At 49.8% G+C, this 22,548-nt stretch overlaps 2 protein-coding genes across 8 annotated transcripts in view; one reads left to right on the forward strand and one right to left on the reverse strand.

The window, feature by feature from the left end:
- The first annotated feature begins 705 nt into the window (after positions 1-705).
- Positions 706-22,548, forward strand: part of Katnal1 (katanin catalytic subunit A1 like 1) — an 80,558-nt gene continuing 58,715 nt past the window's right edge. Inside the window, exons 1-3 of one of the 6 annotated variants that reach the window (XM_076560660.1) lie at positions 706-828; positions 9,626-9,801; positions 16,860-17,020. In XM_076560660.1, coding sequence (XP_076416775.1) covers positions 9,640-9,801; positions 16,860-17,020 — 323 coding nt within the window. In that variant the 5' untranslated portion in view covers positions 706-828; positions 9,626-9,639. Of the gene's footprint in view, positions 829-951; positions 1,111-1,257; positions 1,618-2,043; positions 2,223-5,571; positions 5,893-9,625; positions 9,802-16,859; positions 17,021-22,548 lie in introns of those variants that run through there. The other 5 variants (XM_015998267.3, XM_006979616.4, XM_015998266.3 and 2 more) reach the window with 5 other exon arrangements.
- LOC143270497 (uncharacterized) lies at positions 10,012-14,582 on the reverse strand. Of its 2 annotated transcripts, none has more exons than XR_013047676.1 (2): positions 11,564-12,944; positions 10,012-11,218 (listed from the first exon to the last, which is right to left on the reverse strand). XR_013047676.1 is itself a non-coding variant. In XM_076560661.1 (2 exons), exon 1 carries the CDS (start codon positions 13,673-13,675, stop codon positions 12,956-12,958), a length of 720 nt encoding a protein of 239 aa, XP_076416776.1. In that variant the 5' UTR covers positions 13,676-14,582; the 3' UTR covers positions 10,012-11,218; positions 12,951-12,955. The 2 variants fall into 2 exon arrangements, 1 of the variants encoding a protein (XP_076416776.1); XM_076560661.1 differs by lacking the exon at positions 11,564-12,944 and adding an exon at positions 12,951-14,582.

Here is a 22,548-nt window from a genome sequence, read left to right on the forward strand (position 1 = left end):
TTATTAATTTCTTCATTTCCTCATCTATGAGAGCTGGAGATTGGGCCTAGAATACCCCTAGGGTTTCTATCAGAGCTCTGGCATTACATCCCCTTTGAGGTAAATTTGAATACAGTAAAACGTGCAGATCTTAACTGTTCCGTTCCACGAGTCCTGACAACTACAGACACTTCCCTGACCTAAATCTTTAGCAAGATACAGCACTTTTTAATCAGGACAACCTCCCCCTCAGCCAACCCACCTTCAACAGCTAGCCAAATATTTGGACTTTTATCACCAGTGGATGGATTAACTAGTATCTGAAAGCTACTTGTGAGGTGTCAGACTTTGATACTGCTTCTTCAGTACTGAAGTTTCTTACAGGAACGGAGGAGGGATATCTCTGTTTTGCAGACTATAGGGGAGGTGCCCGAGTCCTCAGCTGCCAAGCACTTAACCTGGACGCCCTGTGAGGAGCCCAGGTTGTTAATCCCGGCCCATTCTACACCGACGATCCCGGAGAGTCGGCGAACGACTGCCTAAGGCGCATTATAGCTTCGAACTCGGTGGGTGGGGTTCAGTGCCATTTACGAGTTCCGACGAGTCCCGAATATTCCCGCAGGCTGTGCGCACTCGCTGTCTCCTGCAATGGCTCGCCCCGACTCCGCTCCCCGGAGCACGGCGGGAGGGGGCTGCGGGCGGCCTCCAGTGCACCAGGCTGGCTCTCAGCGAGGTCGCGTCCTTAGAGCGCGGAGCCGAGCGCTCGGCCGCCGCCGCCGCCCACGTCCTGCGCGAAGGTGGCAGGTGCAGCGCGCCCTGCCTGGGGTCTGGGGCTCGCCGTCGCGCCAGGTGAGGTCTCCGTGCTTGCAACCCTCGCCCCTGCGCATCTTTGCCCACAGCGCGGCTCCCCAGGCTCCTCCCGGCGCTGACTCAACCTCACACCCTCCCCGCAGCGCTGGCCGCGGCTGCCATGGCAACCGTGCGCCGCCGCCTCCCCGCCCAGGCCGCGAACTAACGGACTCCGGGCGGCGGCTGGCGGGCGCCCCACCTCTTGACAGCCTTGACCTACAGGACCTAGGTGGTGAGCCCGAGGGCCCGGCGTGACCCGGAGAGCCGGGCTGCGGCGCCCAGGTGGGCAGTCCCAGTCCGCATCCCCCTTGGCGGCCGGACACTAGGCCGCTCCCCCGGAGGGCAAGTCTGAGAGCCGCGGGGACAGGCGCCTCGGTCGCGGGGCATCATGGGTCTTGTAGTTCGGTGGCTCGCCGCTGCGGCTGGGTGACTCGGTCCCGAGAACTACAAAGCCCGGCGGTCCCGAGCGCGGCGACCGACTGATAAACCGGGAGCGGACCCGAGAGCGTTAATGGGGCTCTTTGTCTGCAGGGGGTTCCGGGGTGGTCGCTGAACCGGGCAGGGTGCGTCGGGAAGGCTGGGGAAGCGCAGGTGAGCCGTGGGCCTGGGTGCTGCGCTCGGGCCCCGCAGCCACCGCACTCGCGGCCCCGCCCCATCGCCACCTCGCGGGGCCCGGGCCTCCGAGGGCGCTGCCTCTGGGTGCAGAACCGTCCGTGTGGCACAGGGTGGATGAGAGACCCGACGAGCCCGTCCTTAAAAGGCCTTTTGCCTTTCCCCGTGAACTTCTAGGTATTTCTGCTGATTTTCAAGTAGTTCAGCGCTGTTGGCCTATTAAACCCATTCATTAATGTGTGTTCAGAGGACAGTGATATTTAAAAGGATAAGAGTGAGAGCGGATGAATGATGCTACTGTTATCTGGCGGGGTCTGGTATTTTTTTCTTTAAAAAAAAAAACCGTTTTGCATTTTAGCTATGAGGTTCAATATTGTGGACTAATGACCGTCCCTTCCCCCTCCGCTCCCCATTCACCAGCCTGAACGTTGCCTACACATATTTTGGTTCTACTTTGAAGTCTAGGTTAAACTTTAAATGGTTAGTTAACTTTTAAAGCAAATAGTTTTTAAAAAACAACGTGTGGCAATATTTTCCTTGGTTATCCTAAATTTTTTTTTCCAGAATTTCTGAGGAGCGTGTTTTCAGAATGAAACATGCTGTGCCCTATCTTTCAAAAAATTATTATCGCTATTTTAAATGCCTTGCTGTGGAACACAGCTTAGCCACAAGAGCTGAGTGAAAGGCCTAGTGGGAAGGAAGCTGACAGGTTGGAAAACTGGCCCTCAGCACCCTTTAAGGTTTCCAATAGATAGATAACCTCACATTTGGTACTATACGGGGTAAGTTGGGACGTTCTTGACGGTGTTATAGACTTATTATTGAATGTATGTTTTTAGAAATAACAGCAAAAATAAGACCAGGACCACTAAACTTATTTTTCTCTCAACTGTGCTGACATCTTTAAATTTTAAAGTAATGCTTTTTGTTTTGTTTTTGTAGAAGGAGGCTGTGAGGATGAAGGAGAGATTTATATAGTGTAGAGATTTGAGGGATTATAAATGTATTCATTAAAAGAAATGTAAGATTCTTCCACTGCCAGCTAATTATGCCAGGCAGTGGGACCAAAGAGATGACTAGAAGATGGCCGTCTCCTACACAGCGCACCTTCGTTTGCTCACAGTTGTGTGATCGGAACAGTAATTTCAATAAGAATGATCCCGTTTATTGAATACTTACCTGTGTGAGGTGCTCTACACAGCAGCTTGCATTAAAGTCCTTATTTAAGCCTCACAAGGATGCTGCGAAGCAGTTACTGTTACTTAGCGGTGATGAAGTGGGTTTGGAGAGCTTGTCCAAAGTCAGGAGCCAGACTTCAACCTAGGCGTGTCCAACTCATGACCAGGCACTGGTGCAGTTTCCACAACCACTTAGAAGAGCTTGAGGCTGTCCACAGAGACCAAGGAAGACCTTTGGTATATAGTGCAGAACTGATTCAAAAGTAAATAATTTGTATCTATGACCATGAGGAATATTGGCATGTAGTTTTCTTATGTCCGGTTTTACAATCAGTGACAGTCTTCAAATATGAGTTGAAAATATTTTTGCCTCTTTCTGGAGAGTGCCTTTTGTTGTAGAATATTATTTTAAGATGTGTTCCATTCATTTATGCTGTGGAATATTTGTTTAATGATGCAAAGATGTATTGCATAATTTTTATGTTGCATTTGTTTAATTCCATAAAGCTGTGTTACTGTGCCTGCCTAAGACACCTGATTGGACTAATAAAGAGCTGGACAGCCAATAGCGAGGCAGGAGAGAGAAATAGGCGGGGCTGGCAGGCAGAGAGGATAAATAGGAGAAAAAAAGCAAGAGGGATCACGGAACGAGAAAAGGAAGGAGGAGGACATCAGGGGCCAGCCAGCCAGCCACCCAGCCACCCAGCCACCCAGCCACCCAGCCACCCAGCCACCCAGCCACCCAGCCAGCCAGCCACCCAGCCACCCAGCCACCCAGCCACCCAGCCACCCAGCCAGCCAGCCACCCAGCCAGCCAGCCAGCCACCCAGCCACCCAGCCACCCAGCCACCCAGCCAGCCACCCAGCCACCCAGCCACCCACCCAGCCACCCAGCCACCCAGCCACCCAGCCACCCAGCCACCCAGCCAGCCATGGAATAAGAGTGAAAGTAAGACATAGAGACATAAGAGAAAGGTAAATGCCCAGTGGGAAAAGGTAGCTGGGATAATTCAAGTTAAGGAAAGCTGGCTACAAACAAGCCAAGCTAAGGCCAGGCATTCATAAGTAATAATGACCTCCCTATGCGATTTATTGGGAGCTGGGTGTCGGGGCCCCCAAAGAGTAAAGAGTAAAAACAGCCAAAGACAGTCTTCACTACTCACATGTGAGGCTGTTGGGTCTGGAGTGTTTTGGGGAGGTCGTCAATGGTAAACTCGGTTTCCCTGACACACACAGGACAGTTGAGGTCACTCTTACTGTTTCCGGATGGCTTTGGTCTGTTGTGACCTCACAGACTTGTCTGTTTCAGTAAGTTCTTTGGCCTTTCCCTCTCTTTGAAGTTTGTAGTGCTAGCCCTCCTTCATTCCCGATTTTGGTAATATTTCCCCCTTTTTCCTAGCCGACATCACTAGAAGCTTCTTAATTTTATTGAACTTTCGGAAGAATCTCCTTTTGGCCAGATTGAAGTGTTTTGTATTTTTTTTTCTGTTTTTTAAATTTTTTGATTGATTTATTCCCATTTTACTTTATTTTAGAGACAGGGTCTCACTCTGTAGCTTTGCCTAGCTAGAACTCACTATATAGATGAGGCTGTCCTCGAACTCAGAGATCACCTGCTTCAGCCTCAGAATGCTGGGATTAAAGTCATGACCCACCTCTCCAGGCATGATTTCTTCTCTTTATCGTGTTTTTCCTTGCTACCTCTTTGGGGTTTCATCCCTCCTGCCCTCCAATGGAAGGTGGGAGCTCTGAGCAGGCTCCAGCAAACTGCAGTCCAGGAGCCAGTACCCAGCAAGCTCTTCTTGAAATACCCATGAACTAGGGGTGACTTTTGCCCTTTTCTAATAGTTGATAACTCACAGAAATGGAAGGAGATTCCGATTTCAGTGTCTGAACCTCAGTGGGGTTGGGATGCAGCCACCCTCAGCTGGGGATGTACTGCTTATGGCTGCCTCTCTGGAGTGGCAGAGTTAAGTACTCGTGTCAGAGAGCAATGCCGTTGGCACAGGCACTGTACACGTGCGTGATCCGCTGTCAGCTGGGTCGCGGTGCCGAACTTGACACCTAAATTATTATTGTTATCAGTGCGCACTCCTGTCAGAACAAGAGGTGGAAACGTGCATTTGGAACATTCAGAGCAGCGCTGTGAGGCGAGGGTGAAGCAGTGTGCTTGTGCTGTGACGGTGGGCTGTGCTGGAGGGGACGGTGGGGACGTACCGTTGTCCCAGAGTGAGCACAGCACAACGGACCCTAAGGTTGCAAAGGCCGGTGGAACCAGCAAGCTTTAACATGGATGCCTCTTGGAGTCTCTCTCTTCACAGATTTGAAAAGTGGAAATGAAGCCGTGCTGGGCACTTTACAGACGGCTCGTTTGTTAGCCAAGCCAGGAAGTTGTTGACCAATGGGGAGTTGGATTGCAGCAGGCACAGAATTGTGTCTGGAGAAAATAAACTTGTTTAAAATGATTAGCCTATTGGCATGAACGGTTGCTCGAAGCGTTGAGGGCACCATTAATCAATTAGAAACCCAAAGAAATGATTTTGAGTGGTTTTCCTTGGCTCTTCATGAGACGGCAGATGTTAGCAATACTGCTCAGTTGTTTACTTGGGAAGTCATCGCTGAGCTTGAAGTGATTGAAAAGTGAGTTTGAACCAACATTGTGTGTTGGGGGCTTCGAGGACACATACAGTGTTTTCAAGACACCAGAGCATCAATTCCATACAACTTGAATCTTCGAAGCTAGGTTAGAAGGATGCTTGTAAACATCTATAGAGTGGAAATGAGCTCAGGTGGACATGGTTATGATGCCATGAAAATGGGAGCCAGGTGAAGCTTGTGGTTATCTGTCATTGATTCCTTGGTGTTTTGCAGATGTGTGTCTGTCCCGTAGTCAGGGTCTGGGCGGGGTCAGCGTCTGGAATTCCGTTGTGGAATTAGCTGTTGTCAGTTCCGTAGGCTTGTGTCAGGAGCAGGAGCAACCCCCTCCCCTGCCGTCGCCACACAGCCGCCTGGTGGCTTAGCAGCAGGCGGGTTTTCAGCTTAGGACAGAGGTGGGAAGTTGTCAGAAGGAGAGCGACTGCCCTCGGCCACTCTTAATGAACACCAAGGGCTTGCTTTTGCCACAAACTCGGTCACATTTCTTAATGAATCCACCCTACACATTCCAGGACGGAACAGGTGCTTATGTCAAAGCCAAGCCTGCAGGAGAAGTCTTGCTATGCAGTTAGTCTTTCTACACACTGTCAGTGGTGTTCAGCTGTCCACATGGGCAGAAGTAAGTGACATCTCCATTCTTTTTGTTTTGTTTTTGTTTTTGTTTTCAAGGGTTTCTCTGTGTAGCCCTGGCTATCCTGGAGCTCTCTCTGTAGACCAGGCTGGCCTTGAACTCAGAGATCCAACTGCCTCTGCCTTCCAAGTGCTGGGATTAAAGGCGCGCGCCACCACTGTCTGGCTCTCATAGTGGCTGTCAGCATTCTGAGACTTCTCAGACTGGTTTTAGCATCATTTCCAGACTTTGATGCAAACTTCCATATTAGAGATCCATTTAACTGTGTTGTTGAAATTCTTTTCAGCTTAATCATTAATTGGTCTTGACTAATCTGCAGAATGCATTGTTTAAATACTCTCTGAACAGTGACTGTGCCGACCGGAAGTCACCTGGCTGCAGTTTGCTCACATTAGGTGGAAGGACCAAACCGGCTTACACCTGGTCATGTAAGAAAAGACTGAATAGATGGACTGTATACAGCATCATTAAACCAGTGTCAGCGGCCTGGTGCTGGTGCTTGAGCAGGAAACACTACCTCAGTCCTAAGCTTTTTATTAGGAGACCTGCTTTACAGGGTTACTGTGAAGCTAACTCTGTATTTTTTCATTTGATCACTCTACAATATAGAACGTTTTATCTCAGAATTGTTTATCTATTATCCTCTGTTTTGTTTGTTAGTCCTTAGAATTTAAAGGTTTGTCCGAACCTTTACAAAAAAAAGGACGCCAGCCCTTTCGTTATATCAAAATATTTTTCCTACATAATGGTATACCTGTACATGTTAGCAGATTTAATATAAGTAATTTGCCAGACAGCAGCCCTAGAAGAACAGAATTCATGGGGAACTTTGTGCTTCCGGGTCTCCTCATTTAGGCTTAGCTAGTCATAAACAGAGTCAAGACTGTTGGCTGTGACAGGTATGAGCGATGTGCAGCCTAAAGGAAGAGGCGCTGGTTTGATGCTCATGGTTTGGGGGCTCAGTCGATGGCAGGCTGGCTTCATGCTTCCGGTTCTTCTTGAGGTAGCGAATTAGGGCAGAAGGGCATGGTGACAGAGCTGTGGCACCCAAGGAGCAAAGAGAATATGTGTCCTTTCAGTCTGGGTCCCCAGCCTGTGAGATGCTGGTACCCACATTCTGGGCAGGCCTTCTCCCCAAGGTTGACTTTTCTCTGGAAACATTCTCCTGGATAGACTCAGAGAAGTAGTTTACTGATCTTCTAGGCACTTCTTTTTGAAAAATTTTAAGTGTATGTGTGTGGCGTGAATGCATGTGTGTGGTGTGAATGCATGTGTGTATGCATATTTGGGAGTGTGCTTGTGTGTAGGTGCACTGGCATGTGTATGAACAAATCACGTGGTGGTCAGAGAGTGACATCAGGGTCCTCCTTTGCTTTCCACCCTATGTATTGAGGCATGGTCTCTCACTTGAGCCCAGAGCTGATTGATTCCTTTGTCTATGTTGGGAGAGTCCGGCTACCCAAACTAAAGTGTAATTCCCTAGGAAGGCAGGAGGAACATTTCTACTTTCTTTCTTTCTTTTTTTCATAAGATGCTCTACCTTGCATTCTCAATAATGAAACTGCCACTTCAAGGGAAGCTTCACCAGGATACCCTCTTGCTACTCATGGAAGGACAGAAGGCAGGGAAGGACAAGCTGACAAAACCAGTAACTGTGGAATCACTCATCAGCAGGGGCAGATGCAGCCTCAAATTAAGGCATTTGTGTGGCTCTTCCTCTGGAATGGTGCTTCACCCTCCCAGTGGGAGCATCCCAAACCTTAGAGCATCATGCTTTGGAGCCAAGTGAGGTGCTTGTGCCCTCAGCACACTCTCCACAACCCTGTGACAGATGGACCGTAAGGGCTCAGAAAAAGAAGGTACAGGAGGCTGCTGAGTGTGCCCCATTTTTCCACTCCCATTCTGAACCTCAGTACCGCTTCAAGAAATCTTACTCACCCTGGCTACAGTAAGAGGTAGTTTAGGCCTGGAGCTTATGCAGGGACACTTGGCTCAGTCTGGGAGGAAGGGACTGGACCTCCCTGGACTGAGTCTACCAGGTTGATCGCAGTCCTCGGTGGGAGGACTTGTCCTGGAGGAGGTGGGAATGGGGGGTAGGCTGGGGGTAAGGGGAGGGGGAGGGAGGGGGGAGAATAGGGGAACCCATGGCTGATATGTAGAACTGAATGGTATTGTAAAATATATATATATATATATATATATATATATATATATATATATATATATATATATATATATATAAATAAATAAATAAAAGAGGTAGTTTAGGGACTTGTACCTCCAGCCACCTAACCAAGTTTCACGAGATAAAATATTTAACACAATCTATTTACCTATTTTAATAAAGTTTTTCCCCCCTTTCCTTTCTTATAGGAGGAAGGTCTAAAAAAAAAAAACATGTATAAAGTTCAGCTAGATGGAGTGGTGAGGGGAGAGGATGTGTGTGTGGGTTGGGTAGGACTCAACCTAAAGGTGTGTAGGTAGGGCTGTAGACCCTTTAACTTTCCTGGCTAGTCTGGAAAACCTAGGGAATGCCTCTCCAAATTCCTACTTTAAAGCTGACACTGTCCTTAGGAAAGCCACCCTAGTTCTGTGCAATCTTCTGCACAGAGACCCAGAATAGTGGGGGAAGAGAAGGAGGCCTCTGCCAGTGTTTGTCTCTCTGCGACCACATACTAGGTACAGCCGGGCAGTGGTGGCGCACACCTTTAATCCCAGCACTTGGGATCAGAGCCAGGCAGATCTCTGTGAGTTCGAGGCCAGCCTGGTCTACAGAGTGAGAGCCAGGACAGGCACCAAAACTATACAAAGAAACCCTGTCTCTACTTTCTTTATTAGACATTTAATTGGCTTGCTCTTCCAGGAGATAGTAGGACAATTTGTACTCTCCTAGGGTCCCTTCCTCTGTGTTTCAGGACTTAGTATGCTTATGGTCTTGGGAGGAAAGTGCCTATGCTGAGAAGCCTTGGGTGCCTGGGAGACTCTGAGAAAGTCTAGAGAAAAGCCAGCATTGCTGAGCGGAAGGACTGGCCCAGAACCCAGGGGCTCGGAGGGCATTCCTGGCCTCAGATGGACGGTTCCGCTAGGATAGCATCAGTTAGGATGGGGAGATAGCTAGCGGTGGGAGAGAGAGCCAGCTCAGGAGAGTTATCTGACCATCTCGTCCCTATGCAGAAGAGGTGCATGCCGAAGAAGAAGGACGAATTGAGATTCAGACATCTCTCACAGTTGGATTCATACTTAGCTTTGCTGTATGATGCAGCTGTGGCATCTGGATGGTGGTGGACATCCATAGGCTGTCCTCCAAAGTATAACCTGCGGTATGAAAATCTTACTCCTAGGGTCCACGAGTCTCAGCCCAAACAGCACATGCTAAGATACCTAACGATATTCATATGTCTTTCGGTGTTATAAAGAAGTAGCCGAGAGGAACAGAATCTCGTGGATGTATCCGACTGAGTTGGTGGCAGTAATAAATGAGCAAGGGGCACTCATGTCCACTTTTCCTCATAAATCAGCCAGTCGTCCATCACCTAGGCGGTTCTCCCTGTTATCTCCCTGGATGTTCTGTGACCTCCTGTGTATTTGCAGAGTTGGAAATTTAGTTAGGTTTTATGTCTATTTTGACTCTCAAACCAGTTGATGCACATGTTACAAAATTGATCATTGTTTTAAAATCAGTGCTAAGAACCCTACAAAAAGCATTGTATTTTATCTGCAGGGATCTGAAAGAAGATGAATTTGGCAGAGATCTGTGACAACGCAAAGAAAGGGCGAGAGTATGCGCTTCTGGGAAATTATGACTCGTCGATGGTGTATTACCAGGGAGTAATACAACAGATCCAGAGACATTGCCAGTCGGTGAGAGACCCGGCTGTCAAAGGGAGGTGGCATCAGGTAGGACAGCTCACAAGTGTCCCGTGGGCCGTGGCGGCTGGGTTCTGTCAACTCGAGGAAGCAGAGGCAGGAAGTTAGCCGGAGAATTCACACGTTCTTCTGATTGGTCGGAATACTGAAATGCATTTGACATTTAACTCTGAAAGACCCCCGGCTGAGATCTTTCTCCGGGAGAGACCCCAAACCCAGGGAACACACCGAAACCACAGATCAGATGCAAAAGCAAGAGGGTTTATTTAGACCAGGTACCTGGGGCGAAGTCTCTTGGAGGACTTGCGCACCTTCTTAGGGCAAGGGGGACTTTTTATGGGATCCCAGGGGCAGAGGCGCGGTTACAGAAGCGAGAAGCATAGTTACAGGGTCCCTATTGGTTGTTTCAAAGAAGGCCAGGGTGAACTTGGGGTCGCATGTGTGTGGCTGATTTGGCCTTGTCCAGGCCAGCTGCTTATTCTTCAAGGCCAGGGGCCCGCCATAAAATATCAACTGTCTTACTCCCAAGGCTGCTGACCACAGTTATCTTTTTCAAGGCTGGCCATAGCTATCTCTGTCAAGGCCGGGTAGCTGGCTATGGCTGTGAACTCCTGTTTTTCTGATTCCTGCAGAATGGCGTTTCTTAGGCTAAGTTATGGGGGGGAGCATTTCATTGGCCCAAAGCCCCATGTCCTCATAATGGAGCGGGGGTCTTTCATTCCCCCATTTTCTTTTGTACCAAATGAAATCTTTCATTTTAGGATGGAGAATAAGGGGTTAACTCTATCTCTGACTGTCTGAGCCTCTGATATTGCTGGGTTAGGATCAAAGCCTGGGCAACAGAAACCTTATCCTTGATGAATTGCACCAATCTGTTGAGGATGTATGACCCAAACAATAAAATGAGCAGGAGGACGATTAGGGGGCCCATAATGGTGGAGACAAGGGTCGTAAACCATGGTGACCTTTGGAACTATCTTTTAAATCTTTTCTGTTGAGCATGGCTACTTGGAGCTGTCTGAATTGGCCGGTCTCTATAAGGGCTGCAGTCTTGTATCTACCCCAGCAGCTATTCCGCCCATGGTAATTTTTTTCAGTAACAGGGCCAGCGTCAGGGAAACAGGCTCTCTGGTGATGCCCCTCCCAATGTCAGGAGGACTATTAGGGGGATCAAGGGGACCCCCGGGTGAGTTTTATCTTTAGTGGGTTTGGAGAGCGTTGAACTAGATGTCTCGGTGCCCTCAGCTTCGTCGGGTTCCTTGGCAGCCTTTACATGCGACGTGTGGACCCAAGCCGCTGTCCCGTCAACCTCGGCTCTAGGTTCCTAGATTGATGGCGTCGGACCCAGACAGAGTCCCCAATCTTGAATGGGTGAGGCACCACCGGGCGGTTCAGTTGTTCCCGGCAGGCAGGGGTTTTTACACCGTCTTTTGCATCAGTTGGAGGGCTAGTGGCAAAAGAGGAGATATCAGAGTAAAGGAAATTTACAATTGGTGGGGGAGCCCCATACATGATCTCGAACGGGGTTAGGCCATGAGGCCCAGGAGTGTTCCGGGCTCGGTAAAGGGCTAGGGGGAGTAGGAGCACCCAATCTCTAGTGCCAGTTGCAAGCGTTAATTTGGTTAAAGTCTCCTTAATGGTTTTATTTGTACGTTCTACCTGTCCTAAGCTCTGGGGGCTGTATGCACAATGAAGTTTCCAATCAATCCCCAGTAGCCTGGCCACCTCCTGACTTACCTGGGAGACAAAGGTGGGCCCATTGTCTGACCCCAATATCTGGGGTATTTTATACCTGGGAAAGATGTCATCCAGGAATTTCTTGGTTACCACGTTAGCGGTCTTTTTTCTTGGTAGGCAAGGCCTCTGTCCATCTATGATGTAAGCTTGTCGCTCGGGGCTCCATTCCGCCCCCATTTTTTTTGTTAGTTCCTGGTCCTCCGGGCTTCCGCCATCCGGAGGGCCTGGGTCAGCGCGATCAGCTCTGCCTTTTGGGCCGATGTTCCAGGTGGCAGTGGTGAGGTCCAAACTATCTCCGATTCGGTGGTGACGGCTGCTCCGGCCCTCCGTTCTCCTTCTTGGAGGAAGCTGCTCCCATCCGTGTACCAGGCAGCAGGGTTGCGGGGTTGAGGGAGACAACTGGTCTGAACATCACTCGGTCTGGGGGCTGCTGGACCAGAGCTTTTACCGCATGGGAGGATAACACAGTTAATGGCTGTCCCAAAGTCAGTTTCCCTGCATCCTTGAGCAAAACAGCAATAGCGGCTTCCCCACGCAGACAGGGGGGCGGGCCATCCTGCAGCTACCGGGCTTTTATGGCCCCAATCTCTGTACCAGCATTCCTTTTGCAAAGCCTGAGTTCTCGTCCACGAACAGTTCAAAGGGCTAGGACTTGTAGGGGGGTCCCTTTGGGTCCTGTCCAGATGCCAGCTGAACCTTTTTCTCGGTGGTCCTTTGATACCTCCTGTTACCTGTGGCCCCCTGGACCAAAGCTGTGCGGTCACTGAGAGAGCTTCCGGTATGGGTCAGGACTGAATGTTGAGCCCCGGTGTCCACTAGGAAGGTCACTGGCTGCCCCCCCATCTTGAGAGTTAGTCTGGGCTGGGGGGGGGCGCTCCTGGCCGTGACCTTCCCAATCTTCCAGATTGAGGACCCTTGGCTTAGGTCTCCGAGACCCTTGAGGCTTTTTTTTTTTTTTTTTTGATCAGTCACGAGCCCAATGTCCTCTCTGTTTACAGTAAGCACTTTGTCTTTGTCAAGCAGTGTCTTTTTTAAGTCTCCCGTCCTAACGTCTTAACTCCCTCTCTGACCTGTCCCTGAGACATTACAGTGGCCAGGACTTTTTTGTTTGTTTTTCCTCTCCCTCCATGTCTCTCTAAGTCTTTTTTAAAAACGCGCTGCCGGCGTCTCTTTCTGGTAACCTGAGCCCAATCGGTAGGGGGTTAGAGCCCCTGGAGACCCGCTAAGAGCAACTGGCCATAGAGATGTAGGCGTTCCCTACCTTCGCTGCTTTGTCCCGCCTTCCTCGTAGGCGACCAGCAATTGGGGAGGAAGCAGGAACTCATCCTCCGCTGTTTGGGGGCCGCTGCAGGAGCCGCCGGTCCCTCCGGCGCTGTCGGGGGGGTTGTAACACTCGGGGCGGGGTGACTCGGCGTCCATGGGTGACGCCGCCCCCTAGTCACCTTTTTCATATTGGGCCGGAGCCGGTGGTGGCACATCGCTGCGGGTCGCCGGCCAGGGGGCGGTCCCTCGCCGACCCCATCCCCGGCCCCGCCTGCGTGCCCCTGCTACATCCCATGTCCGCCTGCGCCGCCGCTGCCGACTGCGCCGCTCGGCCGCCCTCCGCGCTATCCACCGCCCCTCCGAGCGAGCGGCTGTGGGGCGTTGCCGGGACCGAGGCCGCCTGCGCCGCCGCAGGCTCCCCGCCACCCGGGTCCGGCTGGTCGCCGGCCCCGCCCCTGGCCCCGCCTGTGCCGCCGCGGGCCTCCGCCGCCCGGGTCCCGGCCAGCCGCGCCGGGGGCCGCCGCGCTCCATGGCGGCTGGTCGCCGGCCCCGCCCCTGGCCCCGCCTGCGCCGCCGCGGGTCCCCGCGACCAGATTCCCCTGGTCTGCACCAGCTCTAAGTCGGCTGTTAGGCGCCACGCGGAAAACCACGGCCCGGCGGGGCGGACTCCTCCGCCCGCACGGGAGACATGGACAGCCGGGGAGAGCGGGGAGTGAGGGGAGCCCCCCCCAGCGCCGCCCCGGACCCCCGCGACCGCACCGCGGCCGCGCGGACGGGAGGAGGCGCGGGGAGCTCCGGCACCCGCCGCCGCCACCGCCATCACCGCTGACGGCCTGCGGGGACTGGGCAGGGGGCGTCCCGGCGCCCTAGCTTCCTGGCGGCCCCGCCTGCGCGTCGGCGCCATAACCTGCTGCCACCTGCGCACCCGCCTGCGCGTTCTCTTCTCCCGCACCCGCTTGCAAGCCTGCCCGCGCGCCCGCCTGCGCCGGAGCAGCGGCCTGCGGGGAGAGGAAAAGACTTGCTGGTGTGGGGTTAGGGAGGAACAGGGAGTGGGAGGGATCCGCCGATCTGGCTTCCTCGGCCCCGGGATTCGGCGAGCGCTGCTGCCGCCGGGGGGGGGGGCAGAGGGGAAGAGAAACGGCTTAACCCATGGGGGAGGTTCTGTTGTCAGGAGTCTCTACATGGCAATGTATGGGACCTGGTCCGGGTGGCCATGGGGACTGGAAGCAAAAACTTTTTTTCTCCACCTGTGAAATAAGACTGAGGTTAAAGGTTCCCTGATGAGGCCATCTTATATCTATTTTTTTTTTTTTTTTTTGATTACGACTCCTTCGTTGTTGGCTCGTGTCTTTACGTCTGACCAGTGTTTAAGCATGAGGCTCAAGGGGGTGGTGACAGTCTGTCCTATGGCTGTTTCTAGGAGGAGAACGGTTAAACAGAAAACAAAAAACGACAGACCAATATAAATAAGACTAACACTCGCTGCACGGCTTCGGTTCCAAACCGAAAGCAAAACCAGAAAAACCGTGCCCCCAGAGGGGTCTTTAAACCGTGCCCCCGGAGGGGTCTTCAGACCGTGCCACAGAGGGCACTTCAGATGAACCGTGGAACGTCTTCCAGGTTCCCAGATTCCCCTAGGACGTCTCCCAGGGTTCAGTGGCGAAGTCCAGACCCGTCGGTCCCCCCTTTCAGATCCACTGACACAGACAGATTATCAGACGCAGGCGCGGAGACAAACAAACAACATTTAACACTCAGACAAACAGACAACCCTCAGACTGGACAGGGATGACATAAATCAAGGCCGGCCGGCTTACCTCCTGATGGTGGGTCGGTGGTCCCAGGGAGGGGTCTCAATCCCCGTACGGGCCACCAAATGAAAGACCCCCGGCTGAGATCTTTCTCCGGGAGAGACCCCAAACCCAGGGAACACACCGAAACCACAGATCAGATGCAAAAGCAAGAGGGTTTATTTAGACCAGGTACCTGGGGCGAAGTCTCTTGGAGGACTTGCGCACCTTCTTAGGGCAAGGGAGACTTTTTATGGGATCCCAGGGGCAGAGGCGCGGTTACAGAAGCGAGAAGCATAGTTACAGGGTCCCTATTGGTTGTTTCAAAGAAGGCCAGGGTGAACTTGGGGTCGCATGTGTGTGGCTGATTTGGCCTTGTCCAGGCCAGCTGCTTATTCTTCAAGGCCAGGGGCCCGCCATAAAATATCAACTGTCTTACTCCCAAGGCTGCTGACCACAGTTATCTTTTTCAAGGCTGGCCATAGCTATCTCTGTCAAGGCCGGGTAGCTGGCTATGGCTGTGAACTCCTGTTTTTCTGATTCCTGCAGAATGGCGTTTCTTAGGCTAAGTTATGGGGGGGAGCATTTCATTGGCCCAAAGCCCCATGTCCTCATAATGGAGCGGGGGTCTTTCAACTCTACGTGCGGGTCTGGTAGACCACCTTCTCAGTGGTCTGTGTATTTCTGACCATACGTTTTCATCTTTGAGGATGCTTAATTGTAGTTGAAGGCTTTCTTAGTTTTGAAATTTTTAAACTTAGCTATCTCTTGTTGCTGTCTCCTCTCTGATTTTTGTTTGTGGTTTTGACCTATTTCATAAAAGTTTTCCTTGAAAGTCTCCTTACAAATACAAATGGGCTGGTAATCTAATCAAGACATTAACATTGTTTCTGTCTTCTTGACTCTACAACTTGATTATATAATAGGACAGTTAACGCAAACTTGAATTACAATTTCCCCAATTACTGTTGTAACTTAAAATCCTTTTAAAATTAAAAGTACAAAGTCGGACAGCACTTTGAAGCTTCGTTTCCTCTGGTGTCTTTCCAGGCCCCCTCCTCTCTCCACAAGTCAGAGATGAGGGCGTCACTAAGTGTTGAGGAGGAGTTGGCTTAGTTTCCAGCACAGGATTTACCAAACTGCATTGAGTAAGAGCAGCGCACTTGCTGGAGCCTGGGCCGAGATTCTTGGGTCTCCATTTTTTTTGCCTCTCACAGGCTGGGTGCTTGCTTGTGTTTCATGTGGTGCGTGTTTCTCTTGAGATACTGGTGTGCGTGTTTCACACTGGGCCTGGCACGTGATGCCCTGGTGTATTGTGTTATATGACCACACACGCTAGCAGGGCCCCCTCACTGGGGTCGTCTTTGGTTCCACAGCCTCCTCCTGCTCTTTTCAATGTACTGGTCTGGGGAGAATTCTTCTGCTCTGCTTTGGGGTTCAGTGTGCTTTCTGGTTAAAGAATTTCTAGAATTGTTAAAAATGAGTTTATAAATACAACTTCCCCCGTCATTGTTTGCTTTTGAGAATTAGCATGGGTGCCAGATGTGAAGACAGTACTTTCCACAGTGTAGGTACTCAGTTATGTGTTTTAAATGTAGGGAAATCTTGACTTAGTCCAAACTAAACCTTATCCAGGACTCAAAAGAGTTGAAGACCAAAAGAGGCCGAGGTAAAGGGGATCATAAGTAGGCTGGGTGGTGTGTGATCCTTTGCTGTATCGGGCAGGGGACAGATTCTCAGGGCAAGCACTTCATGCTTAGTGACAGTGGGGTGGGAACCATGGAGGTGACAATTTTGACCAATTTTATTTTAATCTCTAAGAATAGTGAAAGATTTAACATAGTATTTTTGATGTCTAGGGTGAATAACTTGTTACCAATGTAAATGCTTATTTTAAGCTATATTAATAATCAGCATCTTTTTTGTTTTTCAAGACAGGGTTTCTCTGTATAGTTTTGGTGCCTGTCTTGGATCTTGCTCTATAGACCAGGCTGGCCTCGAACTCACAGAGATCCGCCTGCCTCTGCCTCCCGAGTGCTGGGATTAAAGGCGTGCGCCGCGCCGCCACCACCGCCTGGCATAGCACATTCTTTATTAGACACACAGCTTTTCCTTTTGTGAAGATGCATGCAATGCAGCCTTCTCCCCCATTGCCCGCTGCTCTGCTCCATCACTCAGAAGAGCTGTTTATCACATGCTTCTGTGACTCATTTTGTACACGTTGACTGACACTAAGAAAGCTTACACTCCGTATAATTCATTTATTTGCACTTCTAACGCAACGGCTCCTCTCTTAAGGTACGGCAGGAACTCTTGGAGGAATACGAACAAGTTAAGAGTATCGTCAACACGTTAGAAAGCTTTAAAGTCGACAAGCCCCCAGACTTCCCTGTGTCTTGTCAAGATGAACCATTTAGAGATCCAGCCGTCTGGCCACCCCCTGTCCCTGCAGAGCACAGGTAAGTGAGACGCGGTTGATAGGAACATCTAGATAACCGCACTCAGAGTGAAGCTTTGTTTGAACAGTTTCGCAGAAGCATTTTGGGGGCTCATAAGCTTAATATACTTACCATGCTTGTTCTTTGTGGGGTCCAGAGCTTATGTTTGGTCGAGGAAGAGGCAAATCTGTGTCCTGCCCTTGCTTTCTGTGGCCTTACGGTGGTCACCTGCCTGGCAGCTTAGCACTTAAGAGAAGTTTTTTAGACTAGCACCACACCTTGGTGTTTGTTGGAGAAGACTGACCCCTTCCAGTGAGCAGTGGGGAGACTGGATTCATCTGGCGGGGCTGCCAGGGCCTTGGTGTAGAAGGACACCTGTAATAGTGGCTGACCTGTCATTGCTTAAAGGTCGGGTCCTGGGGTGGCGGGTAAGGCTTACCCCACCAGTCCTCCAACCCTGTCCACCCCACTGCTCTCTTCTCCTCTCTCCTGGCTTCTGTCTGTGCACAGGCGTTCTTTCTCCAAGGACTTCCCTAATTCACACCTCTGAGCTGCTCCTCTTCCTCAGCTCCCTGTCAGCTGACTGAAGCATTTTTCTGGTCGCCTGGGTTTGCAGGTGGCATGTTGGATTCGCTTGTCTTTTCAGGATTAGAGGGCAAGCGATGTCAGGCCAGGGCCAAGACTTTGTTTACTTAGAAACCACGCAGCAAATGTCCTTTGCTGACACAGAGGCTTGCCCGTGGAAGGAGTTCAACACTGAACAACTCCATTAAATTTACGAGTTAGGGACCGAGGCCTGGGAGAGCTGGCCGGAGTCCGTTAGAGCAGGACCTGAGATCAGGGCTTTGGCCTGCCCTTCTGTCTCGTGAAGTGGGGCTGGGGGCAGAGTGCTGTCCCACAGAGAAACCATGTTGTTCCTTTGGCCAGTAGCTGGGGCCATCTGTTCAACTAACTGCTCTCTTGAAGTTTTCCAAAAGCATTTAAAGGACTGTGAAGAATGGTTCATTTTTGTTGTTGTTTTGTTTTAAAACGGCCTTGCTATGTAGACCAGGCTGTCATGGAGCTTGCCATATAGCCCAGGCTGGTCCCTCTCTGTGATTCTCCTGAATTAGCTTCCAAAGTGCCAGGATGACATTCTGTACCATCTCACCCACCTAAATTCTTTTAGAATTTCTTCTACTGAGTTACAGGTGGTTTGTGATTTCCCTAGTAAAGGCAGGCACTAGATGAAAATTCTTTTTTTTTTTTTTAAAGGAAAATGATGTGCTTTGGACTTAGGTACCCCTCACCCCTCAGAGGGTACCATTTCAGGAGTCATGATTGTTCTCTGGGAAGCTCCAGAGTAAATACTGAAGAAAAAAAAAAAAGAAAAAAAAAAAAAGAAAGGGAGAAAGAAAGAAAGAGACTGTGGTCTGTCAGAACACCACATTGTCTCTGTACGTGTAATTAATGGAATGCCTCATTTTTTCCTAGAAGTCATTAATTCCCAAATATACTTCTGGCTTAAAGCTAAGAGCTAACAATAAATCTCCCTTTTAGAGTGCATGCTCTGAGTGGTTAGGTCACCATCATTAATTTCAGGAGGTAGTGCTACAGACAGTAACTAGCATTTGTGACTCAAATGATAAGAATCGTGGCTAACATCTCCCATTGATGATTGCCCGTCTAGAAACTGCCCTCATTACAGGGCCCAACTCAGCCCCTCCTGTTGTTTGCCCTTCTGACATGCCCGTAACATAGACTGCTTTTGTTTTGATACTTATCTCCAATCCTTCTTTATTAATGAAAGGGAAAGATAAATGCATGGACAGACTTTCTTCTCCACACTAAATTGAAGAAAACAGTTTTTCCTATGTGAGTGCTGGGGAGATGGCTAGTGTGTACTGCTCTCGCAGAGGACCCAGCTTGGGTGCCCAGCATCCACACTGGGTGGCTCACAGCCACCTGCAAATCGCAACCCCAGGGGATCTTCTGGCCTTCATGGCGCGCGCGCGCGCACGCACACACACACACACACACACACACACACACACACACACACACACACACGTGCGCATATACACACACATGTGCACACACACACGTACACACACACACACACACACACACACACACACACACACACACAAACCCCAAAAAACCAAAAGCCTTAGGGCAGTTCCCTCACGTATAGCTCTTGTACGTGGTGTGTGCTTCTGCGTCCTCTGTGGACTAGAGACAATCTGAGCATGCGTGTCACCTGGGGAAGAGACTGACTCCCACGTTGTGTTGTTACTTTTGTGTCACTGCAAATAGCTGATAAAAACAACGAAGGAAGGCTTAGTGCTCAGGGCTTCAGGGAGCGTGGTCCATGGCCACTGGGTGCCATGCTTTGGGCAGAACGCCTGTGTGGAGGGAGCATGTGGCAGAGGAGTGCTTATACTTGCCTGGAGACGGTGTGTGTGTGTGTGTGTGTGTGTGTGTGTGTGTGTGTGTGTGTGTGTGTGTGTGTGGTAGGGAGAGTGAAAGAAGCCTGGGGGTAAGGTCAGTTCTGCTCCAAGCAGCCTTCCAGCCCGCCCTACTTAAGGTTCCACATGGCCCCATCACTGGGACCCAGCATATAACACACGAACCAGTGGGGACATTCAGACTGTAACACCTGAAAACACAGGCCAACTCAAGAGGTTGTGGGTTATAGTGTGTGTGTGTGTGTGTGTGTGTGTGTGTAATGCGGGTCATAATTTAAGACTTCAGGAACAGGTTCTGCCTGTAAGCAACAATGGCCTGCCACGGTGGAGAATGCTTTAGTGATGTGTATGTAAGGCACACGTCACTGAAGAAACCCAGTCTGGTGCATTGAGAGGATGCAAGGGCAATCAGGTAGTCATGTACTCTCAGTTAAAGGCCATGGGAAGCTGGAACTGAACACTGTTTTTCACCTTTAAAAATTCTGTTGTCTTCAAGTCTTGAAACAAACAATTGCACCTGGAGATAATGCCTGGCTGACAAGTTCTTTAAAGGCCCTGGATCTGAGCTGCAGGCTGATGTCCACTTGCTCTGCAGCTGTAGTTATTTGAACTGCTCTACGCACTGATTCCAGGGTCTCTGCTGTCGGGGAGTCTCCATCTCACAGGGTTAAATAACAGAATTCAGTGGTGATGGCCAACAGGAACTAAATTAGAATCAGTGGTCGGCTTTGAAAAAAAGAACTACGGTATTCTTTCAGATACATAATGAAAGACTGACATGATTAACAACTATCTCATTCAGAAAACCTCAAGTAATTATATTTTCTCCTTGAAAATCTGCAGAAATCTTTGGTTTTCTGGACCATGTCGGGTAACCCCAGCAGAGAAAATGCTGAGTTCTCAGGGTTGGCGATCCAGGAAGCTGGTGTTCGTTTCAGGGGAAGGGGCCACTAGTCACCACTGGTCACTTGCTGTTTCTAAGCGGTCTCTTATGTAAGTCCTCCAGTGGCCCTACCACGTACGGACTGTTCCAGCATGCTGATTTAGTGCTGAGACCCTGCTGTCCAGACAGTGAGAGTGAGGCTAAGCTTGCTTTTTTCCAAAGTCAGGACTCGAACTCAGACCTCCTCGGTGCCGGCGGTCTCCTTTGTCTCCACTTTGGTCTGTGATTTCAGCACATACATCCAGTGGCGTTTGTGGCTGCATTTTGATATATAGTCTATGTCCTAATATCTGCTTGTTAAATTCTCACTAGTGGTGTTAGAATAAAGAAATTGAAAATGCTTAATGAAATAAACATTAATAATTTAAATGTAATTAAGACATATCCCTGTGGGAGCATCACACTGAAATTATTATTTTAGTCAATAGAGAAATGTAATTTACTGTTTTCCTACAAAGCCTTTCAGAGATGAAGTGGATGTGCTTGGCCTTGGCTGCTAATGTGGCCAGCCTGTCTGTACTTCTGTCTGGTTCAGTTTATGGAACTGTAGTCCAGAATTCCTCTCCATCTTCCAGTTCGACGTCACAGCTGTGCGTACTCTGCGGCTGCTCTCAGTGGTTTTGCTGTGTTTTTTAAAGTTAGACTTTATGTGTTGTGGATTTGCTGAGTTTAATCACGATCATGTTTTAAATCACCAGCAGCTGTTAGACAAATCAAAGCAATCTTTTGAATAAATTAGATACATTGCCTTAAATTTGAGAAAATTGAGCTGTGAAAATGGTTCGTGATGGGAGGTCAAGGCTAGAGTAGAGTTAAACTCGGAAGAAGTGAGCTTCCAATTGTGTCATTTGTGAGTAGGTTTCTTACGTTAGTGAAACGATTTTGACAATCTTTTACGTCTAGGCTTAGTAAGTGCACTCTCTTTAACAAGGTGATCTCTCCTTGTGAGGCCTCACGCTGAATCTAAGGTTGTCTGTAGCTGGAATAATACTTGGTGTAGCATCTAGTCAATAAAATACGTTTTCTTTTTTTTTGTGTGTATATGTATGAGTGGTGTGTGCATGTGCATGAGTGTGTGTGTGAATGTGCATGTGAATGTGTGTGTGTGAGTGTGCATGTGAATGTGTGTGAGTGTGCATGTGAATGTGTGTGAGTGTGCATGTGAATGTTCCTGTGAGTGTGTGTGTGAGAGTGTGCATGTGAATGTGTATGTGTGTGAGTGTGCATGTGAATGTTCGTGTGAGTGTGTGTGTGAGAGTGTGCATATGAATGTGTGTGAGTATGCATGTGAATGTGTGTGAGTGTGCATGTGAATGTTCGTGTGTGTGTGTGTGTGTGTGTGTGTGTGTGTGTGTGTACCATTACAGAGATGAGACTACGACACTGCTCTGTCACTCTGCCTTATTCCTTTGAGACAAGGTTCTTCCCGAAGCTGGACTGGGCCGAGGCCAGCGAGCCCCAGTGATGCTCCTGTCTCAGGTACCCGCACGACTGCAGTCTCAGGCACTCGTGGAACCACGCACAACAGTGTGCATGGAATTCACGCTCAAGTCCTCCAGCTGACACAGCAGGTGTTGCCCTCAGACCAGTGCTCTCGCCCTTCAGTATTCTCTGCTCATCTTAAAAAGTAAATATGGCAGATCTTCATCTAGCCTTACTGAAGTAGAATTTGTAATTAAGATATACAGCTTATTGATTGGATTAGACTGTGAAATAATGACTGCAATTAAACTCACCTCACCTCATATAATTTGCCTTTTTTTTTCTTTTTGTAGTGAGAACACATGATCTGCCTTAGCAGATTTCAAGTATATAGTACAGATGGTTAGCTGTGGTCACCTTCGTGTATGCTAGATGTCCAGAATGAATTCTCAGATGACTAGAGCTTCACTGTGACAATGTCGTCCTGGGATGTGGTCTGAGAGCCTGCAGTGCTCATGGGTTGGCAGCGTATTCCCCAGGGCAGCAGTCCTGGGAGGCTGGATCTCTAAAGAGGGATTGGGTCCTGAGGGTGGGGCCCAGGGATGGATGAGTGCTGTTAACCCAGAAGGTGGAGTACCTTCCATCATGGAACCATGCCACACCAATGTCCTTGCAGGCGTGGGTTCCTCAGACTTAGACTTCTCAGCATCCAGATGTGAGGAAAGCCGTTTCCACTC

The sequence above is a fragment of the Peromyscus maniculatus genome, chromosome 23 (assembly GCF_049852395.1).
Source record: "Peromyscus maniculatus bairdii isolate BWxNUB_F1_BW_parent chromosome 23, HU_Pman_BW_mat_3.1, whole genome shotgun sequence".
NCBI lineage: Eukaryota > Metazoa > Chordata > Mammalia > Rodentia > Cricetidae > Peromyscus > Peromyscus maniculatus.